This window comes from Canis lupus, chromosome 26, assembly GCF_048164855.1.
Source record: "Canis lupus baileyi chromosome 26, mCanLup2.hap1, whole genome shotgun sequence".
NCBI lineage: Eukaryota > Metazoa > Chordata > Mammalia > Carnivora > Canidae > Canis > Canis lupus.
In genome coordinates, this window is record NC_132863.1 from 5408121 (window position 1) to 5428762 (window position 20642).

At 41.3% G+C, this 20642-nt stretch overlaps 1 protein-coding gene across 9 annotated transcripts in view; it reads right to left on the minus strand.

Annotated features, from left to right (window-relative positions):
* The window catches only part of CFAP61 (cilia and flagella associated protein 61), a 275850-nt gene that overhangs the window by 237729 nt on the left and 17479 nt on the right, over positions 1-20642 (minus strand). For 8 of the 9 annotated variants that reach the window (XR_012018154.1, XM_072799837.1, XM_072799842.1 and 5 more), the window contains exons 4-7: positions 19154-19230; positions 18247-18314; positions 17893-18019; positions 2736-2868 (exon numbers count right to left, since the gene is read on the minus strand). Coding sequence is in view for 8 of the 9 variants with exons in the window: in XM_072799837.1 (XP_072655938.1) it covers positions 2736-2868; positions 17893-18019; positions 18247-18314; positions 19154-19230 (405 nt within the window). In the remaining variant the exon portion in view is untranslated. The remainder of the gene's footprint in view (positions 1-2735; positions 2869-17892; positions 18020-18246; positions 18315-19153; positions 19231-20642) is intronic. The other variant, XM_072799844.1, reaches the window with a different exon arrangement.

Below are 20642 nucleotides of genomic sequence, written 5' to 3' on the forward strand. Positions count from 1 at the left end.
TATTCAGGTATAGGGCTGGGAACCCAAGGGTTCTATTCATATGCCAAAGACAACACAAAAATTCATTCACAATAAGATTATCTTGTCAAAACAATCTTCAATCCAAGCTTGCATAAACTTCTTTTAAAGGCCTTTACAAAAATTGCCCTCTATATTTCTCATGTGATGCAAAGAGAGTATCTTAGCTCACATGTGAATTGCTTTCTTTTCTTGATTCCTAAAACTATCAACAAAAGGCTGACCTTGTAAGATCCCTGTACACAAATCAACAACAAGCCATTTGGAGGGGAGCTTCAGGTCTTTAAAAGAGTACTCAAATATGGTCCCTGAACCAGTAGCATCAGTATCATCCAGGAACTAGTGAAAAATGCACATTCTCAGGCCCATCACAGACCTACAAGATCATGTTGAGGGTGGGTCCCAGTAATCCGTTTTCTTATCACCCCAAGAAGTCATTTCAAAGCATGCTTGAGTTTGAGTACTTACTACTTAAAAATATTTTCCTCACATTTCTCATACACACATAAAGCAGATGCACTGGCCATGGCCTTATCCTTCCTATGGCTGGACAGTCACCACATATTCCCTAATTACCCTGAGACCCTAAGAGTCTCCATGTTTTCTTCAGTCAGACAATGCTCCATACCACTGAGCAGATGCTGTGAATATCCCTATTTCGGCATTTTCAACTCTTAAGAATGCCCAAAGCCTCAGACAGAGTGGTGTGAGACAGACTGCCATCATGCTATTTTTCAGGAAGGCCTATTCCAGCAGGCTCAAACCAATATAAAGGCCTAGAGATACCTCAACACACTTGCATTTAGCTATGAGAATGGGGATTGAATCCTTATTATCAAACTTGTGGGGACAAATGTAGAGAAGGAAGCCACAGCTAGCTAATAAAATTCTGTAAGGAAGGAGCATCCCTCTGTGAATGCCTCCACGGAATGAGAGACAATCTCAAGAGTTGCAGAGTTGCTCATAGTGGCCACCCAGGGAGCTGGGTCAGCCTGCCTGCTGCTTTGAGCTGAGACACACTAAAGTTAGCTAGCTTGCCAGTTCTCTTCTGTGTCTCTTCCCCCTACTTCCTGTGGGTGTAGGTCCCCCCACAGGGTTTACAGCTGGCAAACCAGAGAGGGTGGGTTCCATCTTTATTTATTCCCATCTCTGCCTCCCATCTCACTAAAACCTTCTAGGACAGGGATCCCTGGGTGGCGCAGCGGTTTGGCACCTGCCTTTGGCCCAGGGCGCGATCCTGGAGACCCAGGATCGAATCCCATGTCGGGCTCCCGGTGCATGGAGCCTGCTTCTCCCTCTGCCTGTGTCTCTGCCTCTCTCTCTCTCTGTGACTATCATAAAAAAAAAAAACAAAAAACCTTCTAGGACAGATGATGTGGAATTAGGATATTAGTGGAGCATGTTCTGAATCAGTGGTCACAAATGCTCACAAGGGCCAGTTTGGTATAAAGTGGGGAAGATGGCTGGAGGAGGGGCATGAGCCCCCAGGGCACAGTGGGAACGGTGATGGGCTCGAGGGCACCTGCACTGTCTACAATGGCAGCTGCTCCAAAGCTCCAACTCGCTAGGGCCCAACAGCAGGCCTTCTGATTTTTCTAAAGAAGCTAGAAATTGTTATATACACTTTCCTAATTTTTAAATGCTAGCCACAAATACAACAAAATTTAATCATCTATAACATAAATCAAATCATGAGAAAACAATGGACAAATCCAAATTGAGAAGTGCTGCATAAAATAACTGACCTGTGCTCTTCAAAACTGTCATTGTCATGAAAAACAAAGACAGACTGGGGAGTAGTTTGGGGTTACATGAGACTGAAGACATATGACACCAAGTGCAACAGATGATGTGGATTTATTCTGCTGTAAAGGACTGTCAATATAATCTGAATAAGGTCTGTATAATAGGATTGTCAGAATCATACCTGCTCACCCTGATCATTGTAGTGCAGTTACATTCTTGTTTTTAGGAAATACACACCAAGTATTTAACAGTAAAGGGGCATTATATCCACAATTTATTCTTAAATGGTTCAGAAAAAATATATGAATAAACAGTTCTAAAATAGTACATATATGTATAATATTTATATTATGGCATAAATATATTTAGGTTACAATACAACAAAAAACCTAAATATATATGTTTATATCTAAAAATAGATAAATATAAAGAAAAAGCAAGCAAAGAGAATGATAAAGCAAATGTGGTAGAATGTTATCATTTAGGGAATATCAGTGCTTAAAAGTTTTCTGTAAGTGTGAACTTTTGTTAAAACAAAAAGTTAAAAAATATTATTTTCCAAGTCAAACAAAATCCAAGTGCCAGCAGGATGCTGGCCTGTGACCTCCAGCCTCTGGGATCTTGGGGTCTCAGAAATCTCCCCCAGACATCCTCAAGAATCTCTCCTTTTCACCCTAACTTCCATCCCTACCTTCAGGGGCAGGGCAAAGAGTCTACAGCAGCCTGATATCTGGATGTACTTTGCAAAATCCTAAAAACCTAAGGCCAGGTCATACTGGGAAGAAGGGTGATGTCATTGCTCAGAAGTGGACCTGGCACACCACTTGCAGGGGCCTTAGGAAGCAGGGAGGGGATGGCAGCTCTGGCAGGGCTGGGCAAAAACCAGGAGCAACATCACTTATTTCTTTCATTTCTCTCACTGAGTGTATCCGACAACTCCATGCATTTATTTGCCCAGATTAATCACTAACCTCACATACAACAGCATGATTCTCTTTGTCTTGGGCCTCTATTAGTTCAGCCAGGAAGTACTCGCCATAAGTTTCCTTCAGAAGTGTGTCATGACGCATAAATATTGGCATGAGATCATCATGATCTTCGACCCTGTTTAATGCAAAGGCTTAATTAAGTTCAGTGCTTGTTCCTTCAGTGGAGCACCTACTATGTGCCAGAGCCTATTCTAAATGCCAGGAACACAGCAACATGCTCATGACATGAACTTGCATTCTGGTAAGAGAAACAGAATGGAAATACAACAAATACATCACTTCAAACATTTCAAATAGTGGTAAGTGCTCTGGGATGGAGAGGGTCAAGTGGTGAGGGAAGACCTCTCCAAAGATGGACATCTGAGCTGAGACCTGAATGAACAGAAGGGGAGAGAGCTATGTAGAGAGACCTGGGTTGGGGGGTGGGGATTCCAGGCAGAGGGAACACATTCAGTATATTTGGTATGGAACTTAGGGCAGCATTTGTCATGAGACAAAGGACAAAAAGCTGAGGACAGTATTTTCCAATTGGGTTCCAAGGAATGCTACTTCTATAACATTGTCCTCAGCATCCCCTTCTTCCCTCCCAAAAGAATTCTACCATCTAAAGACAATGTCCTGGTATAGGTGCCTTCTGGAGTGCCACAGTTATGTATTAAAGACTGAAAAGTAGTAACATAAAGAATATTTAACCTTGTTTATGCATTTACCCAACGCTGGCCCATGGTACTCTTTATTCCTATCAAGGTGGACAGGGAACAGAAGCCATGGTGCTCGCCAGCCCTTCTGACTCAGAGAAAGTTCCAGCAGTTACCTTGGCAGGGTTCTAGGGTTAATTCCTTTATATTCTAGTTGTCCTTTTAAACTGAGGAGGTTCCCTTCATTCCTGTGTCTCTGCCTCCCTTGTTTGTTCTCTCTGTGGTCCCTCTATTGTTTGTTGTGCTATTCAGAAGCTGTTCATTCAGTCTTCTGTTCTTCAGGAGGAATTGCTCTAAAATAGTAACTGATTTGGTGTGTCCATGGCAGAGGTGACTTCAGGGTCTTCTTTTGTCGCCATCTTGGACCAGAAGTCTACCTTTTATTCCTAAGACATTGCTACATTTCCCATAAAGGGGGAAATGCTGGTTTAAAAATAATGAAGCTCTACTCACCAACTTGGAGACATTCACCTCAGATTTCCATTGTCAGGATTCTGTACAGTGACCTTGACAAACAGTGTGGGAAGAGAGGGAGAACCAGGAACCAGGTTTATGGTAGCACAGTGATGCTGGTCCTTGAACTCCATTTTGCTTCCAGTGTTCAACATTCTTTTCTTCTTTTTAATACACTCTTGGTTATATTTAGTACTCTATTTTGCCTGTCCAGGATGTTCTTATACTTAATTCCTGGTACTTTTCTTATTAAAATGTTCTACTACTTTTGTTTTTCTGTAATATTTCTGATTTGGCTACTAATTTTTATCTTTTCTTCTACCTACTTCATTACTATGCCATTTTAATCATCCTATTTGATCTTCTAATATGTTCTCTTTGACATTAATAGTAGGTTCATTTGAGTGTTCATATGTATATAAAGCTCAGGGCTTTGCCCAGATAATCTCTGTTGCTATACTTCTCATAGCAACCCCAGGAGGTAGGCATTGCCATCTTCACTCTGTAGATGGAGGAGAGCAAGGTTCATGGAGATGATGAAATCCTTTGCCTGAGATGACAGAAATAGTTGGCAGCAGAGCCATGTTATAAACTCAGGTCAGCTTAGACCCTAACGTCCCACATTATACTAAGCCCACAATGCACTTCAAAAATTTACTTCCGAAAATTACTTAGACCTTCCTTTTGAAAATGGGGAGCAAGAAGCATGAACACAAGCAAAACAACTGAGAGGAGACTGGCTCAATAGCCAGAGGTCAACAACATGAGCTGATTCACCCAGCTCTGCCACAACTCCTGGATCAGATTCCCCTAAACCTATCACATTCTACCCTCCACATCTAAATACTTTAAATTGGACAACTCCATGCAATTTGGATGAAACTCTCTACCCTGTTTCCAAGATGAAACCTTTACTTCTAGTGACAAAGCCTCATCTGTTGGAATGATTGTTGATTTTTCATCAGTAATAAGTGTCTTGGTGGAAGAAACACATATTTGAAAAACTAGGCCTCTGCTATATGAAACCTCAGAGGTAAAGAGAAAGCTAGCCAGCCAACCATGGTATAGGAAAGAAAAAAACAAAAAAACAAAGAAAAGATGACAACCAGGGGGGCTTAAACATAACTCCTCAAGTTGAACCTTATTCTTAACCTCTTGTCCCTCTGGAAGGGAGAGACAGTAGATGGTGCTTATCGAAGTAACCAGGATATTTGCTTTTTATACTATCAACCTGGCATTGATGTCATCACCAACCAACAGTCTCATTCTACATGCCAGGGCATCAGAGGGATTCTCGAGTGGGGAGTCCAAAACATGGAGCCAGAACTGAATAATGTATAAAATTGTTGAATCATTATATTATACACCTGAAACTAATATAACACTGTGTGTTCATTATACCGGAATTATTAAAATAATGATGAACTAAATAAATATACTTCAAACACAGGGCCAGAAACAAATATATCAAATACAACAAATATATTGACAATACAAATGTCCTTAGGATGGATGGGACTGCACTCTGACACCATAGCCATTTTACAAGCTATTTCAGTGCCACACAAATTTTTTAAAGTAGTCTTTGACTACTTGCCCATCTATTTTTGTGTATACACAGTCACTTTGAGAGCTACCAGTAGCCATCTGTGGCTGGGAATACTAAAGTTCCACAATAAATGCATTGAAGGCTGGTAGTGCTCTTTTGAAAAGATTGGAGGATAAATGATACAGTGTAGTGGTCAAAGCCTGGGCTGGATGCCAGAATGCCAAAGTCTGGATTTAATAATTGTGACCTTGGACAAATCACTTAACCTCTTTGTGCCATAGTTTTCTCATCTGTCATAAAGACAGTAAATTAAATGTTGAGATAATAATGTGTGACATGGTACTGTTATTAATATTCCTAACACTTAGGTAGGAATGGTAAATAAGAACAGCTGAAGAACATTTATAATCAATACATGGAATGGAACAGGTTATCACTACAGATGCTTGAATGAATCATTGCGCTAGTTGTCCACTGGCCACTATAGGTATAAACTTTCCCATTCTGTCCACTATTGCTAATTGGCTTAAAACTCTGCTTTCTGGGACGCCTGGGTGGCTCAGTGGTTGAGCGTCTGCCTTTGGCCCAGGGCATGATCCTGGAGACCCTAGATCGAGTCCCACGTTGGGCTCCCTGCATGGAGCCTGCTTCTCCCTCTGCCTCTCTCTCTCTCTCTCTGTGTGTCTCTCATGAATAAATAAATAAAATCTTTAAAAAAAAAAAAAAGCAAAAAAAACCTCTGCTTTCTTCACCTCACTCCCTTACTCAAAACTTTTGCTAGCCCCCACTGTTTCTGGGATGAGCCTAGAGCCCTTAGCCTCATTTTTAAGGCCTCTTTCCATCATTATCACCAACAATAACACAAGTTGATCTACTCATTGTCTGTAGAAGGGGTCCTTACCATCTTCCCTCCTTCTGCCTCTGTCTCTAACCCAGCACTGTGACTCCCTCATTTATTCCAAATTCCTGCATCCTTCAAGGTTCACTTCCCCCGACACACACCCTCCAGTGGCTCATCTTCCCAGACTCCTTTCCCAGAAACCATAATGACGGGGTCAAAACTGGATATCTATTGCCCACCTTTGTGTTAATGTTGACACAGGGCATGTTCCCAACCAAGGTATATGCTCTTTGGGGACACAGACAGAGTTCTGTGCTTCTCTGTAAACAAAGGTTAACCAGAACACTCTGAGCCCTTTCCTAGGCTAGACTTCAACCTTGACTTATAAAGACTTGAACAAATACCCACATAGTTTCTCTGAGCTCAAGACCACATACTTAAGATGACCCCAGCCCCTCTTGAAGTGCCTTCCTGAGAAAGCAAGGCTGCCAAAAGCATTTCTTAATTATTTTAGCCAACACCTGAGAGTAGTGCCCCTGTCTCCCAGGCTCTGTGGGAGGGCAGGAGCCTAATTTCAATGAGCTCCGGCCAGCAACTCAGATGGGTTTCACAAGAAACTTCCCCTACTTCCCACTTCTCATAAGTTTTCACTTCCCTGACTCTACAGTGGCTCTCCCCGCCCTCTCCCAATCCCTTCATTTTCTCTTTAAAAGGTCTAGTCACCTCTGTACAAACCAAAGTTGACTCCAGTTCACACTGCCTGCTTTTCCCCACTTGTAATAGTTATTACTGATTAAAATTGGTCCTTACTACCTTAACCAGAGTCTGGTTTTGTTGACCTTTGATATCTGCATCTCCTGTAGGCCCTAGCACAGGAGCAACAGTGACAGCCAACATGGTCAGGGCCCTTACCACATTCCCAGGACATATGGGTATCCCACAGGCACTGACAATGCTGAGGGGTGCCACTGCTAAGCCCATTTTCCAGGTGAGGGGCATGTGGCCTGAGGGGGAACCCACCTGGGGAGAGAGCCCACAGCCCTGTACTGACTGAGAAACCTGCCCAGGTATTTCAATGCTAAGCCTTAGTTTCTCATCTACTTAACAGGCAGGGACAAGGGTAGCAGGAAAGGTACAATGTACTGAGATAAAGCACTCTCTGCAGGCAGTAAGACCTCAGCAGCATTTGCTGTGGGGAGACTTCACATTCCCCTGTCACATCCACACCACCTGGCAATGCCCCAGCGACTGGCTCCCGCAAGCACTCAGGACCTCTGCTCCAAGAGCCTAGAACACCCCATTGCATTCCAGAACCCACTTCCCCACTTGCCAAAAGGGTGCTGCTCATGGAAGGGGTTTTTCTCCATAAAAAGAGTACTGAATACTTGTTTGAAAGAAAGAAGATTCTAAAAGAGAAAAGCCAAAAAATCCATTTTCAAACATTCTGCCAAAAACAAAACTCTACATTGATATATTTTTTTTTAATTTATTTATGATAGTCACACACAGAGAGAGAGAGAGAGGCAGAGACACAGGCAGAGGGAGAAGCAGGCTCCATGCACCGGGAGCCTGACGTGGGATTTGATCCTGGGTCTCCAGGATCACGCCCTGGGCCAAAGGCAGGCGCCAAACCGCTGCGCCACCCAGGGATCCCTACATTGATATTATTAGAGATCATTGTAAGTAATGGGAAGATAATTCAACATCCTAGTCCTTTTAAGTGAATCAAGACACCTCTCATATAGAAAACTCTAAAATCAACTGTGTTCCATGGGATTTTATCTACATGGGATGGAAACAAAAATAACACTGCATGGATATAAAAATCAGAAACAAAGGCTCAGATAAACCCAAGGCCATATGTCTGATCATGAGCCCTCTTTGGCCCTTAACAAAGTTATCCATAATCATCTCTCAATACTAATTCTTCTGGAAAAAACAATAAGAAAATATCCAAATTGTGGCATTGTAAAGAGTTCCTCCCTTCAGCTTTTCCCCAAAATGGATAAAGTGGAACTTGTTCTGCCAAATGCATTCCTTGGGGTAATCGATAATTTATGATCTTGCATCAGCCCCAGTGCTAATGATAAAAGTATGACATCAGCCTTGCAGAGTCTCAAATGGCATGTGACAAAGTCCAGCTATACAGAAACAAAACACCTCAGCTCCTAAAAACAATTCATCCAGTAAAATGTTCAAATTTGAGCATTTTGAGGTAATGAGCACTGCCTGCCTCTGGGATAGGAGAGCGGTGACTCAGTGTGAATTTGTCCAGTACAGTATAGCCACGTGTCCAGCACGTGACCCACAGTATTTCAGGGGTTATGCCTATGTAAGGTTATAATTCATCAACACAAAGTACAATGGGAATGATACTGTTTTTTTTCTATTCAAAAAATGGCTTGGAGGAGGCAACAATGTGCTTGCTAATGTGAATGGATACAGAATATTTTATTTTAACTTGTTTGGAGGAAACAAAAGGTCCATCCTGTAAAGACTGATTGCTCAGGTACCTAAATGTCCATCAAACTCTGAAAAATGTACCAGATGAAAATGGGAGTAGAATCCAAAGTATAAGAAAATCAAGAGCCTCTCAAGGACACATCATTTGGGGTATGGGTGTCCTCTAAGCCCAGGGGAAGGCAAGGTGGAGGAGGACAGGAACCTGAGGGCTCTCCCTGGCTTCCTGGTAGGACAAACACTCATCATTTCCACTATATCAGTTAGCTGGGCTTTCCAGGAACATCATGATATCTGTAACCCACAGAACTTTCCCAGCTGACTGGCACAGTCTCTGGGTGATAGGGAGACCCTCGGGTTGCTTCAGAGCTTCAGCATCCTGATCACTCTTCTGTATAATTACAATCCTAGAGGAAAATCTGTAGGCTAGCTTCCCTTGAGGATAGAAGATGCGTATTATCTCCTTGCCAGCACAGAAAGCACTGCAAACTCACAGGTGGAACGTTCACACTTAAGGACTGGCAGGACATATCACTTCTCGGCCTTTTGGCTAAGATCAAGTGAAGGACAGGCAGGACAGTGGCAGGGGCGAGCCACTTTTGCCTTCATAATATTGGCACAGCCTCTCCTCTCCTGTCTGACGGGATTTTCCACCTCCAGAGAGGATTTGCATTTCATTAGCTAGACTTAAATATGTACTATTGAAAAAGTGATGCTGATGTTACTTTAAATGCCATAAATTCTGTATTTCTTCACGCCCTGAGAGTATATGTATGTGCCTGTGCTTCAAGGAATCAGTGAATGAAGGAAAAAAAAACTCACAAAAGAATCTAATTGAGTGGTCATCCTACAGAAAGCAAGGTATTTGAGCTAAGCCAAACTTTTACCACTGTTTTACCATTTCCACTTGAGGTAGGAGAACCTAAAGTCAGTCTTTTTCTTCAGATGCTTACAACAAAGCACCTTTTTTCTTTCCAAGATCTCTTGAGACCTCTAGTGGCCTTCTGTAAGAAAATCAAATCCATCATTTCTCAACCACATGATGCGTTTTAGAACTTTAGATGGATTTTGGAACCATTTAGTTTCTAACTCCTTGGAAAATGTCATAATTTTTTTAAATGATGGAGGATTTTAAACCCTAAATGACTTCAAAGCACGTTCAAGGCCAATAAGAGGCCCTGCCATTTACACCACCAGGATCTGATCCAGACGTCTATCTTGGCACACCATCACTCCAGCTGGATTGTTAACCAGATTTTACTGGTTGGGTTACTTACCAGGACTCAGGAAGAGCAACAGTGAAGCCCCTAATCGTGCTATTCCTCCTTTCTGAATGCTTTAGAATTCTCATAACTTAAGCATCAGAACATTCATTTATATGAAATTGCTCAGAAGTCCAACTTAAGTAAATTCCAAAAAAGGATGAGGCTATCAAATGCTTAATAAAAACAATTGCTTTTAGAGGTAAAAAGTTAGTATCTAAAAACCATAAACCTCATGTTTTAAAGCCCGCAACTGTCTTTCACCTATTTTACATAGCAGTAATACTGACACAATTTGGTTCACATTTATCAGCAAAAATCAGTATTTTAGTTATTTTACACTGACAGTACATAGTCCTTATCTGGCAAGTCTTCGCCCACTCCCATGAAGGACTTGAAAAAGGTAGGTACCCCTCAGAAAGACTATTCTAATAGTTTCTTAGTCTGAGAACATCTCAAATCCACCAGAGTATGAACCAAGCCCACGATAGATTATAAAGGTGTGTCCAGAAGCAGCTATGCTTTATTTCAAATATTACAAAAAATACAGAACAATAACTTCAATAATTAGTGTCTAAGTGGATGGGCAGATTCCAGCACAATTTTCCACATGGGCGAATCAAAGAACTGGGACTGGGGATTACAGTGTTAATTCCCTGGTTCTGAACAATGTTGCTAGGTAAACAGGAGAAGGATAATTACATCCCCAAACCCTTCTCCAGTATAGTGTTTGAAGAACTGTGTTCTTCACTGTTAATTATCAGTTCAAGTAACTATTGATGAGACAGATGTCAAAAAATCAATGTGGGGGAAATAAGAGAAAAGCAGCAGCCTAAGAGGATCCACCACCATGATCATCTGACCTTCTGAAAAATCTTTTTTCCTGCATCCTTAAGGAAGAGAGATGATCTACCTAAGTGCATTTTCCAGATGTCTGAAATTCTACACCTGCTAGTGTCAAAACTCAAATGTGAATATTTTGGACAGAGGGCCTCTTAAAATGAGTCTTACCTCTTTACCTTCTAACAAGCAAAACCACCAATCATTATAATGTCACCATTCCCTCATGAATTCACTACTGGATGCTGACTGTCTTTAGTACCCACTGTCATCTCTTTGCCATTAGGACTATATGCCTCTTGTGATTTGCTACTTGCAGATTTTCTGTAGGCTGGGCAAGAAGGACATTCCACCATCAGGGGCTGAATGAGCAAGACCTCAGCATCAGGAATCAGGATGGTTTAGTTCAGGCTGGGACAGACCTGTCCCCTTGAAGGCTGTAGTCCATGACTCTAAAGTTTTCAAGGACAAAAGGAGGAAAGGAAGGAAGGGCTGGGATGCAAAGGAAGAAGGAGAGAAACTAACTCAAAACTACCAGTTGCCACATGCTTACTAGGAGCCAGCACTAGGCTGGGCGCAATCTACATCTATTCTTGAGCCACCTACACCCTGAATGACAGGTGAGGCATCAGTGAGTAGATTAGCAAAGATGTCACCTTACTAAAAAGTAAAAGACATAGGTGATTTTTAGATATGCTGCCTCTGTACATGTCAATTTCAGTATATTAGATTTATATACAATTTTCTATTATAATAATAGGTTTTATAGAAATATCTATATTCTATATTCTATTCTGTAATTTATACATTCCTTTTTTTTTTAGATTTTATTTATTTATTCATGAGAGACACAGAGAGAGAGAGAGGCAGAGACACAGGCAGAGGGAGAAGCAGGCTCCATCCATACAGGGAGCCCGATGTGGGACTCGATCCCGGGACTCCAGGATCACACCTTGAACAAAAGGCAGGCGCTTAACCGCTGAGCCATCCAGGCATCCCTGTATTATACATTCTAATTAATTCTACAGTATTATCTATTACAATAGTAGATAATAATATAATATCACCTTGCCAAATATGTATGCTGAAAGTATTTGAGCTTTAAAATTCCTCAAGAAAATGACAATTGCCAAGGTCCATATTTGGTATACTGCCTATACACTTTAAGAAAATATGGAGCTTCTGTGTTGGTGAACATAGGGAGATTTGAGGAGAGTGGCCCACCTGGAGAAGGTATGGAAGCTCTGTTCCCTTTCCCCACACCTTGCCTTGTGTACCTCCCCCATCTGACTGTTCCTGACTTACATCCTCTTATAATAGACTAATGACCTAGTAATAAAAAAAGAAAAAAGTCAAGAAAATACTTTCAGAAATGTCCCTCCCTCACATGCTGTTCCTCTCTACCCCTCTAATTGTCTACTTTGTACATACACATTTAATCAGCCATCCAGATAATTTTTAAATTTGAAATTATTTTAAATTCAATCATTTTATTTCAAACAAAACCTGTAAAATGGCACTCAAACCCACAAATATTGAGATAAATGCAATTAAATAACAAGATATTGGCTTGACCTAACGGACTAGAAACAGTTTTAACAACTGAAAACATCTAGCATTGGTGAAGGTGTAAGGACACTAGACTCCATTGGTTAGAATACAAATTGTTATGAATATTTTGGTTGAATAATCTAATAGCATCTATTTTTAAATCTTAGTATTTAGTACACTCATACCCAGAAATTCCACTTCTGGTACCTATACTTCAAGAAAAACAAAACAAAACACATGAGTACCTGAACATATATGTGCAAGTCTGTTTCCTACAGTACTACTTGTTATATAAAAAAAATGAGGACAAATTTTCATAAATAAGGAATATTAAATGGATACTAGAGCTACATGTTGAAATATTCATCCATTAAAATGAATAAAACTGATCTGGAAAGATGATGAACTGTTATATTAAATGAAAAATTAACAGAACCCATGATCATTTCTATATATAAACAGAGAAAAGATACACACATACTTGCACATGTGTGTATAGTTACATACTCACATAGAAGAATGCAATGAGTAGTTTTACTTTAAAAATTGTTCTAATTTGAAAATATAATTCATTTTAGTAAGTGAACCCATTCCCCAAACTAATTAGCAAATGGCAGAATAAAATGAGAGATTTTTAAATGAAATGAAGCAAAAGTTCAGCAATTAGACTACTTACAAGATCCTAAGCCATTAATTTATGTAAATTTCTGCTAACATAATAAAAAAAAGTCCTTCCTACTTGTGAATGCTTTTACAATGAAACTTCTCTAAAGAATGTAAGTTCCAGGGATCCCTGGGTGGCCCAGTGGTTTAGCGCCCACTTTTGGCCCAGGTCGTGATCCTGGAGTCCCGGGATTGAGTCCCATGTCAGGCTCCCTGCATGGAGCCTGCTTCTCCCTCTGTATGTGTTTCTGCCTCTCTCTCTTTGTGTCTCTCATGAATGAATAAATAAAAATCTTTTTTTTTTTTTTAAATTGAACACTTAAAAAAAAAAAAAGAATGTAATTTCCTGAAGGGTAGGAGGACCTATTTTCCTGTGCTGATACTAACAAGAGAAACTTCATAAATCAGGAAGGAGAAATTGAAAGGTATGAGAGAATCAATTAAAAAGATTCTTTAAAAAATATTTCACTCACAGAATTCCTTTATGCATTTGGCTTGTATTCACATTTATATCATGACCAAAAGGGCTTTATAAAGAGAATTATAATGTATTTAGCTATGAATTTAAAAAAGTAAGAAAAACAGATTTCTACGAGGAATTTTCTTCTCTCTTATCCTAAATTAGGTAGATAATTTGTATCAATTTATTTTACTTCTTGGCAATCTTTTTTTAGACATGTGGTCTCTGGATCTCAGAATGCAAGGTAAATGTTCTATGTAGAAAGTAAAAATGAAATCACTTTACATTGCTTGCATAATGTTCAACAGCAGCCTCCTTCTCTTTGTTTCTCTTCATCACCAAACTTCCCTAAAGAGCAATGGATATCCCCTTGCTTTCACACCCTTACCTCTCATTTATTCAGCTCACTGCAATGGGATTCCCCAAACCGAACTCTGCTCTTCAAGGAGGGACAAAACCAGACCCAAACCAAGGGGCTGAAGGTAGGGCACTAGTAACTAAGTGGCCACTGTTGGCACAGAGAAGCCAAACGCATGAGATTGAGAGAAAGATGAAGCCCAGGTCCTGGGAAGACAGAGTTCAGAGAAAAAGAAGAGAAGAAGAGCAGAATGGGGCAGGGTTAAGGTTGGATATGCTAGTGCCAAGGCAGGGAGCCACCCTTCTTCTTACCTAAAGTTCATACAACTTTACTTTAATGGATACAGAATTCTCCAATATAATTTTTTTCTTTTTTAAAAAAATAGTTTTTCTTTTAAAAAAATTCTTTTTTAAATTTATTCATGAGACACAGAGAGAGAGGCAGAGACATAGGCAGAGGGAGAAGCAGGATCCTCACAGGAACCCGATGTGGGACTCAGTCCCCAGATCGGGATCATGCCCTGAGCTAAAAGCAGACACTCAACCAAGGCATCCAGGTGTCCCCATAATGTTTTTTCTTTTTAAGATTTATTTATTTATTTATTTATTTATTTATTTATTTATTTATTTATCATAGACATAGAGAGAGAGAGAGAGGCAGAGACACAGGAGGAGGGAGAAGCAGGCTCCATGCCAGGAGCCTGATTCGGGACTTGATCCCGGGACTCCAGAATCGTGCCCTGGGCCAAAGGCAGGTGCTAAACCGCTGAGGCACCCAGGGATCCCCAATTTTTTTTTCTTAAATGAGTTTGGCAGATTGTGTTTCTCAAGGAATTGGCCCATTTCATCTAAATTGTTGAAATTACAGAGCTGTTGTAGAGCCCTTATCCTTTTACACCTGTCAGATCTGTGGTGACATCACCGCTTTCATTTCTGATATCACTCATCTGCCTTTTTCCTTGGTCAGTTTCGCTAGAAGTTCATCAATTTTATTCAACTCATCTGTATCTTTAAATTTCTAAATCCAAAGACCTCTTATTTGTACTCAAATTATTTGATTTCCCTGCATTATTTGTCACCTTAAGAGTCAGACTTCTATAAGATTCCTTGCCGTCTCTTCTACTTTTCTTCCTTATTATTGTTAATAGCTCATCTTCACCTTTCAAAATTCTGCCCCAGGCCTCTGCGTTTTCACTTTAAAATCTCCTTTTCAACTAGACAATCTCCTTCATTTTCATGACCTCCTCACTCATGAGAGGACCTGTATTTCCACCTCCCACCTGTCCATCTAATGCTATTATTTCCACTCCCAGCTAATGAACCCACCATCCCCCATATTTGAAAATCTGAGTCACCATTAATACGTTCTTTTTTTTTTTAATTTATTTATTTATGATAGTCATACAGAGAGAGAGAGAGAGAGGCACAGACATAGGCAGAGGGAGAAGCAGGCTCCATGCATCGGGAGCCCGATGTGGGATTCGATCCCGGGTCTCCAGGATCGCACCCTGGGCCAAAGGCAGGCGCTAAACCGCTGCGCCACCCAGGGATCCCCCATTAATACGTTCTTATCCTTCAACTTCTCCATCCAGCTGGCAACCAAACTGCACTTTCCCTATCAAACATTTCTTTGCATCCTTGCACTGGTCCCAACTGGATTCCTGACTTGTCACTGCCTGAATTCCAGCTAGGATCATTTCTTGGCCAGACTGTTCTGTATTCCTCCGTTATAAGCACTAACCATATGAAATTAGTTATCTTTCACACACAGCCCATATCATGCCTCTTCATCAGAGCTCCCTGCTGGCTCAGGATTAAGCCTTCTCACTATAATTCTTCCTTTGCTATCCAGTGGCCTGCTCTTCCTTCCCACACCTTGAACAGTAACGACACCTGCCTACTGCCTGGTAATAGACATTCCAGGTGCTTTCCTGCCTCCACCTTTGCCCAGTCTGTCCCCCTGGTTAAACTCTGGCTCTTCGTTTCTAACTGGATTCAGAGGCTACCTTCTCTGTGAAGCCTAATTTTAAATTATTTTTTTTAAGTTGAGGTATAGTAACATATAGTAAAATGCACAGGTATTAAGTTGGGTGAGTTTGGGCAACTGCATTACCCTCAATCAATACACAGAGCACTGCCATTGCCCCAGAATTCCATTGTGTTCCTCCCAGTCTCACTCTTCCCTCAACCAGAGGCAACTATTCATCTGTTCTCTATCTCTACAGATCAGCCATTTGCACATCACACAAGAGGAGTCAATAGTCTACGGTCTTTGTTTCTCTGTCAGCCTTCTTTCACTCAGCATGAAGTGATTGATTGGCCCTACTGTGTCTACAAGAAGCTCATCATGTTTCATTGCTGAGAGGTATCCACTGCATAGACGCACCAGTTTGTAAATATAAAAAACATTTACTTGTTGATGGATATTTAGATTTGGGGGTGGAAGAAGGCACAGAGATTTTGTATGAAGCTATATTCATCCTTCTCTGTCCTTTGTTTTCCTAAGCCATCCAGCATTATAGTTTATTGTAGCTGGGTGTGTCTTCCCTATTTAACTTAATCTTAATCATTTCATTTCCTTGGGCATTTACATGTAAGTGAAAGTATGTTAAGTACTTAGTACGTCCATTAGCTCATCCAATCATTGCAATGATTCCATGCAGCAGACAATACCGTGACACCCACTGACAGGGAGAAAAATGAGGCCTGAACAGGTCAAGTTCCTTTTTTAAATTAACCCATCTGGTGAGTAGTCAAATTAAGATCAGTATCTAAATCTGATGCTGTCACAGTAAATTCTTAACAATTATGCCATAATACTACATGCCTGGCACTTTTTAAAAACTTAAATTTAATTAATTAATTAATTAATTAATCTATTTATTATTTTAAAAGATTTTATTTGTTTATTTGACAGAGAGAGAACACAAGCAGGGAGAGCTGCAGGCAGAGGAAGAGGGAGAAGCAGGTTCCCCAAAGAGGAGGGAACCCGATGGGGGACTCGATCTCAGGACCCTGGGATCATGACCTGAGCCAAAGGCAGACCCTTAACTAACTGAGTCATCCAGGCACCCTAATTTTAATGCTTTCTAAAGAAATCCAGCATTCAGGGCAACAGTTTACCCAAGACACAGCTTATTCTCCACTGATAAGACTAAGCAACCACCCTTGTGAAATGATTTCATATGCACTTTTATTTCAAAAAGCTCTTTTATTTTGCTCACAATTTTGTGAGTCAGAAGTCTGGGAGGACTGAGTTGGTCAGTCCTCACTTGGGGTCTCTCCTGGGGCTGCATTTACATGTCAGCTGGGCTCCAGATATTGGGGGGACTCTCCTTGGCTGGACGTCCACAATGGCTCATTCACATAGCTGGCAGTCGATGCTGTAAGTGGGAGCCATGCTAGGGCTCGACCTCAGGGCCAACATGTGGCCTCTCCAGCACAATGGTCTCCCAAGATCACCTTTAGGACAGCTTGCAGGATGGAAGATGGTGTTGCCGCCATTTTTGGAAAATAGAATCTGCCACAGCCATTTCCTTAAGGCTGCTGAACTTTGGGGCATGTCACTGGGCCCACTGATGGTAAAGACCTTCAACTTCCAAAACTTCTCTTTGGGGTCAATAGGCTCCTGACTCACTGACTGTCGGAAAATAGGTGGGCTTTATTGGGAAAACTAAATAGGCAGATTCATTTTTAAGTTTATTTGAAAGTTATTTCACCCAGTGTGGGGCCAAGGATTGTGTGTGTTCAGAAATGTGTAAGTAGTAAATGCACAACTTTGCTGGCCACACAGCACCAAATGAGTCTCATTAGATATTTAGTCCTGTAAATTATGTCAGTAAGGGAAACTGTAAACATCTCCAAATGAAGTAATATTTATAGGTATTATAAAACAATTTAATCCAAGCTATAATCACCCACAATAAGAACTGGTAATTTGCAACTCTTTGTAAAGTAACTGTCCAGGTAAAACTTAGAAAGGAAAAGGCACAGCTCTAGCTTTACCTGGCATTGCGGATGTGCAGCTGAGGGTAATGGCGATGCCTGTGACATATATGCACAGCAAAGTCCTCATCATACATCAGACTTGGAATGTTTCCCACTTGCTCAAACACAGTTATGAGAGTTGAGCCTAAATCACAGAGACAAAGAAATGGGGTCTCATTTTACCAAGGAATAACTTTAGGACTTCAGAACAAAATGTAGCTTCCATTCTAAATTGTATTTTAATTGTTCTGATCAAACAGGCACATGATGTATTTAGGACCTGGAAGTCATTCTTATTCCCATTCCCCAAGCACCATTTTAAACATGAATTTCCTACATTGGCAGCTGGGGAGGTAGTTGCATAGACCTTACCTAAGCTCATGTAGGATGGCACTATGAGAAATATGAAGTACAGTTCTGGCACTGCCTTATACACGGTCCTGGCAAGGGGAAGAGACAGTGGGACAGGTGTTAATAACAAAGAAATCCCATTAGCTGGCCCTGTTTGAGAAAAATGCCTTCACTAAAAACATCAGATATTCATAAATCCACATAAGCTCCTTTGCTCCTTGCCTGCAAAGGCAAGAACATCTTCAAGGCAATTTCTTTTCCTTCTCTACTCCTTAAATTCCAAACGGACTCTTTTCTGTCTGTTCCATGGAGGTACAGAGAATAAACAGTGCCATATTCATGTGGCACACCATATTTCTACTGACATTAACCTTTGACCTGGCATCTGGATGGTCTGGTGTGACATTACAAAGTGACTTGAAAGCTGAGGCCACCACCCCCAAATGTCTGTGCAGGCTGTCAGACATCACCCAGTAGCCTGCCTGATCATATTTCGACACACCATATTGTTCAGGATGCTTCTGCAGTCTGTCAGGTTAATAGACATTTCTAAAGGTAAGATTGAGGAAAACTATTTTTAGAAACATCCAAACCTATGACGCTTTACTCTTCCGCCCCAAATGCATTTTTTTTAAATGACTGCACTACCTATTTGCCTCAAATGATGGTAGTTAAAGATGTGTGTTGAAGGGAGTGCTCAAAGAAATAGATTTTCTTTCAGAAATATTACTGCTGTTCAACATAGATGCTCTAATACAGCCATAGGTTACAAGCAAATTAAACATTTCAAAGAATTTCACGTCTTTTGAAAGGACATAGTCCTTTTGCACATAGTCTCTTTCGTGTCATTTTGGCATTAATGCATTTTGTCTATGGGACTGCCGGCCAGCCCCCTGATGTCACCATCTGCAAGACCCCAGCCACTCACCGAATAATCTCTCTGCAGCAGCCAACAGAATACTCATCCACGGCCACAAAGAGGTGCATGAACAATGTGTTCAGAGGCTGCACAAGGAAAGAAAACAAGATTGAAGGCTGAGTCAGCATTTCGGCTGTTATCAGAGCAGGATGGGAGGTGGGAGAAGGATTTGGGGGTGGCCACAGGCTCAGAGCTGCCCATTTTTTGGGGGTGATATTCTATGTCTAAAGTGATGAGACACTCAGGCAGCTTTCAAGCAATCTCACTGACTCCATTCGCTGCCTTCTGTCCTCCTAGCCTAGAATAATTCAAGGAAACAGGCACTGTAAATGAATCCAATGCATCCAGCCCTTCTTTCTGCCCTTGCGAATGGGGCTCTGGGCAGGGAAGTGCCTGCAGGGGAGTGAAATCGATTATTAACTCAGTAGTCTTGTCCTCGGGGGTGTCTATGCCAAGTGAAAGACAATCACCCATTCCCCAGGGCTCTTGAGTCAGCAGCTGCTGCTCTATTCAAGTGACACAAGAAAAAGATTCTCTTATGAATTTGAAGGATGGAAGGCAGATGCCATGTTATGAATCCAATGGCTTGTTTTGTTCAACATTCCCAGAGTCAGAATCAAATATTACTCTTGGGATCCAGAAAACCTGAAAGCTGGAAACTCAGAGTAGCAAGATGCAGACGTGACTTTAGGTTAAATCTTCCCAGTTTTTAAAGAGATTTGTGGGCAGGCCCGGTGGCTCAGCGGTTTAGTGCTGCCTTCAGTCCAGGGTGGGATCCTGGAGACCTGGGATCGAGTCCCACGTCGGGCTCCCTGCATGGAGCCTGCTTCTCCCTCTGCCTGTGTCTCTGCCTCTCTCTCTCTCTCTCTCCCTCTCTCTGTCTCTCATGAATAAATAAATAAATCTTTTTTAAAAATGCTGGATAACATGTTGGGGTGCACATGGGCCTGTATGTGTGTGCACATACATGTGTACATGGCAGGGGTGAACTTCCTCATTCACACAATTGGCATTCCCTAGGGTTCTGGAGACACAGTCTTGAATTCCACTGATAGACAAGCATGCTACCCACAGACCTGGCTTCTAGCTCTCTACAGAACTGGGGCGCTCTCTAAAGAACTGGGGCCATATGCGGGCCTGGCTCTGGCAGGCTGAGGGCAGAGAAAGCTCAGATTTGACACCAGATACCAAGTCCAGCTGCCAACAGGTTGTAATGTGGTCACATCTAGAAGACATCAAATGAGCCAGACTCCAAGAGTACACCTTGAAAATTACAGAGACAAGAATCTGATAATAGACAAAAATCTATTATCATTGTTACAGGGGCAAAGGTGTAAAGTCTGGTGCCCTCCCAGCATATCAAAGACTTCAGACACTGAGCCTAAATGTCCACTGACTGATGGAAGGATAGAATATATATACATATACATATATACTATGTACATACACACACAATGAAATATTACTCAAAAAATGAGATTTTGCCATTTGTGACAAC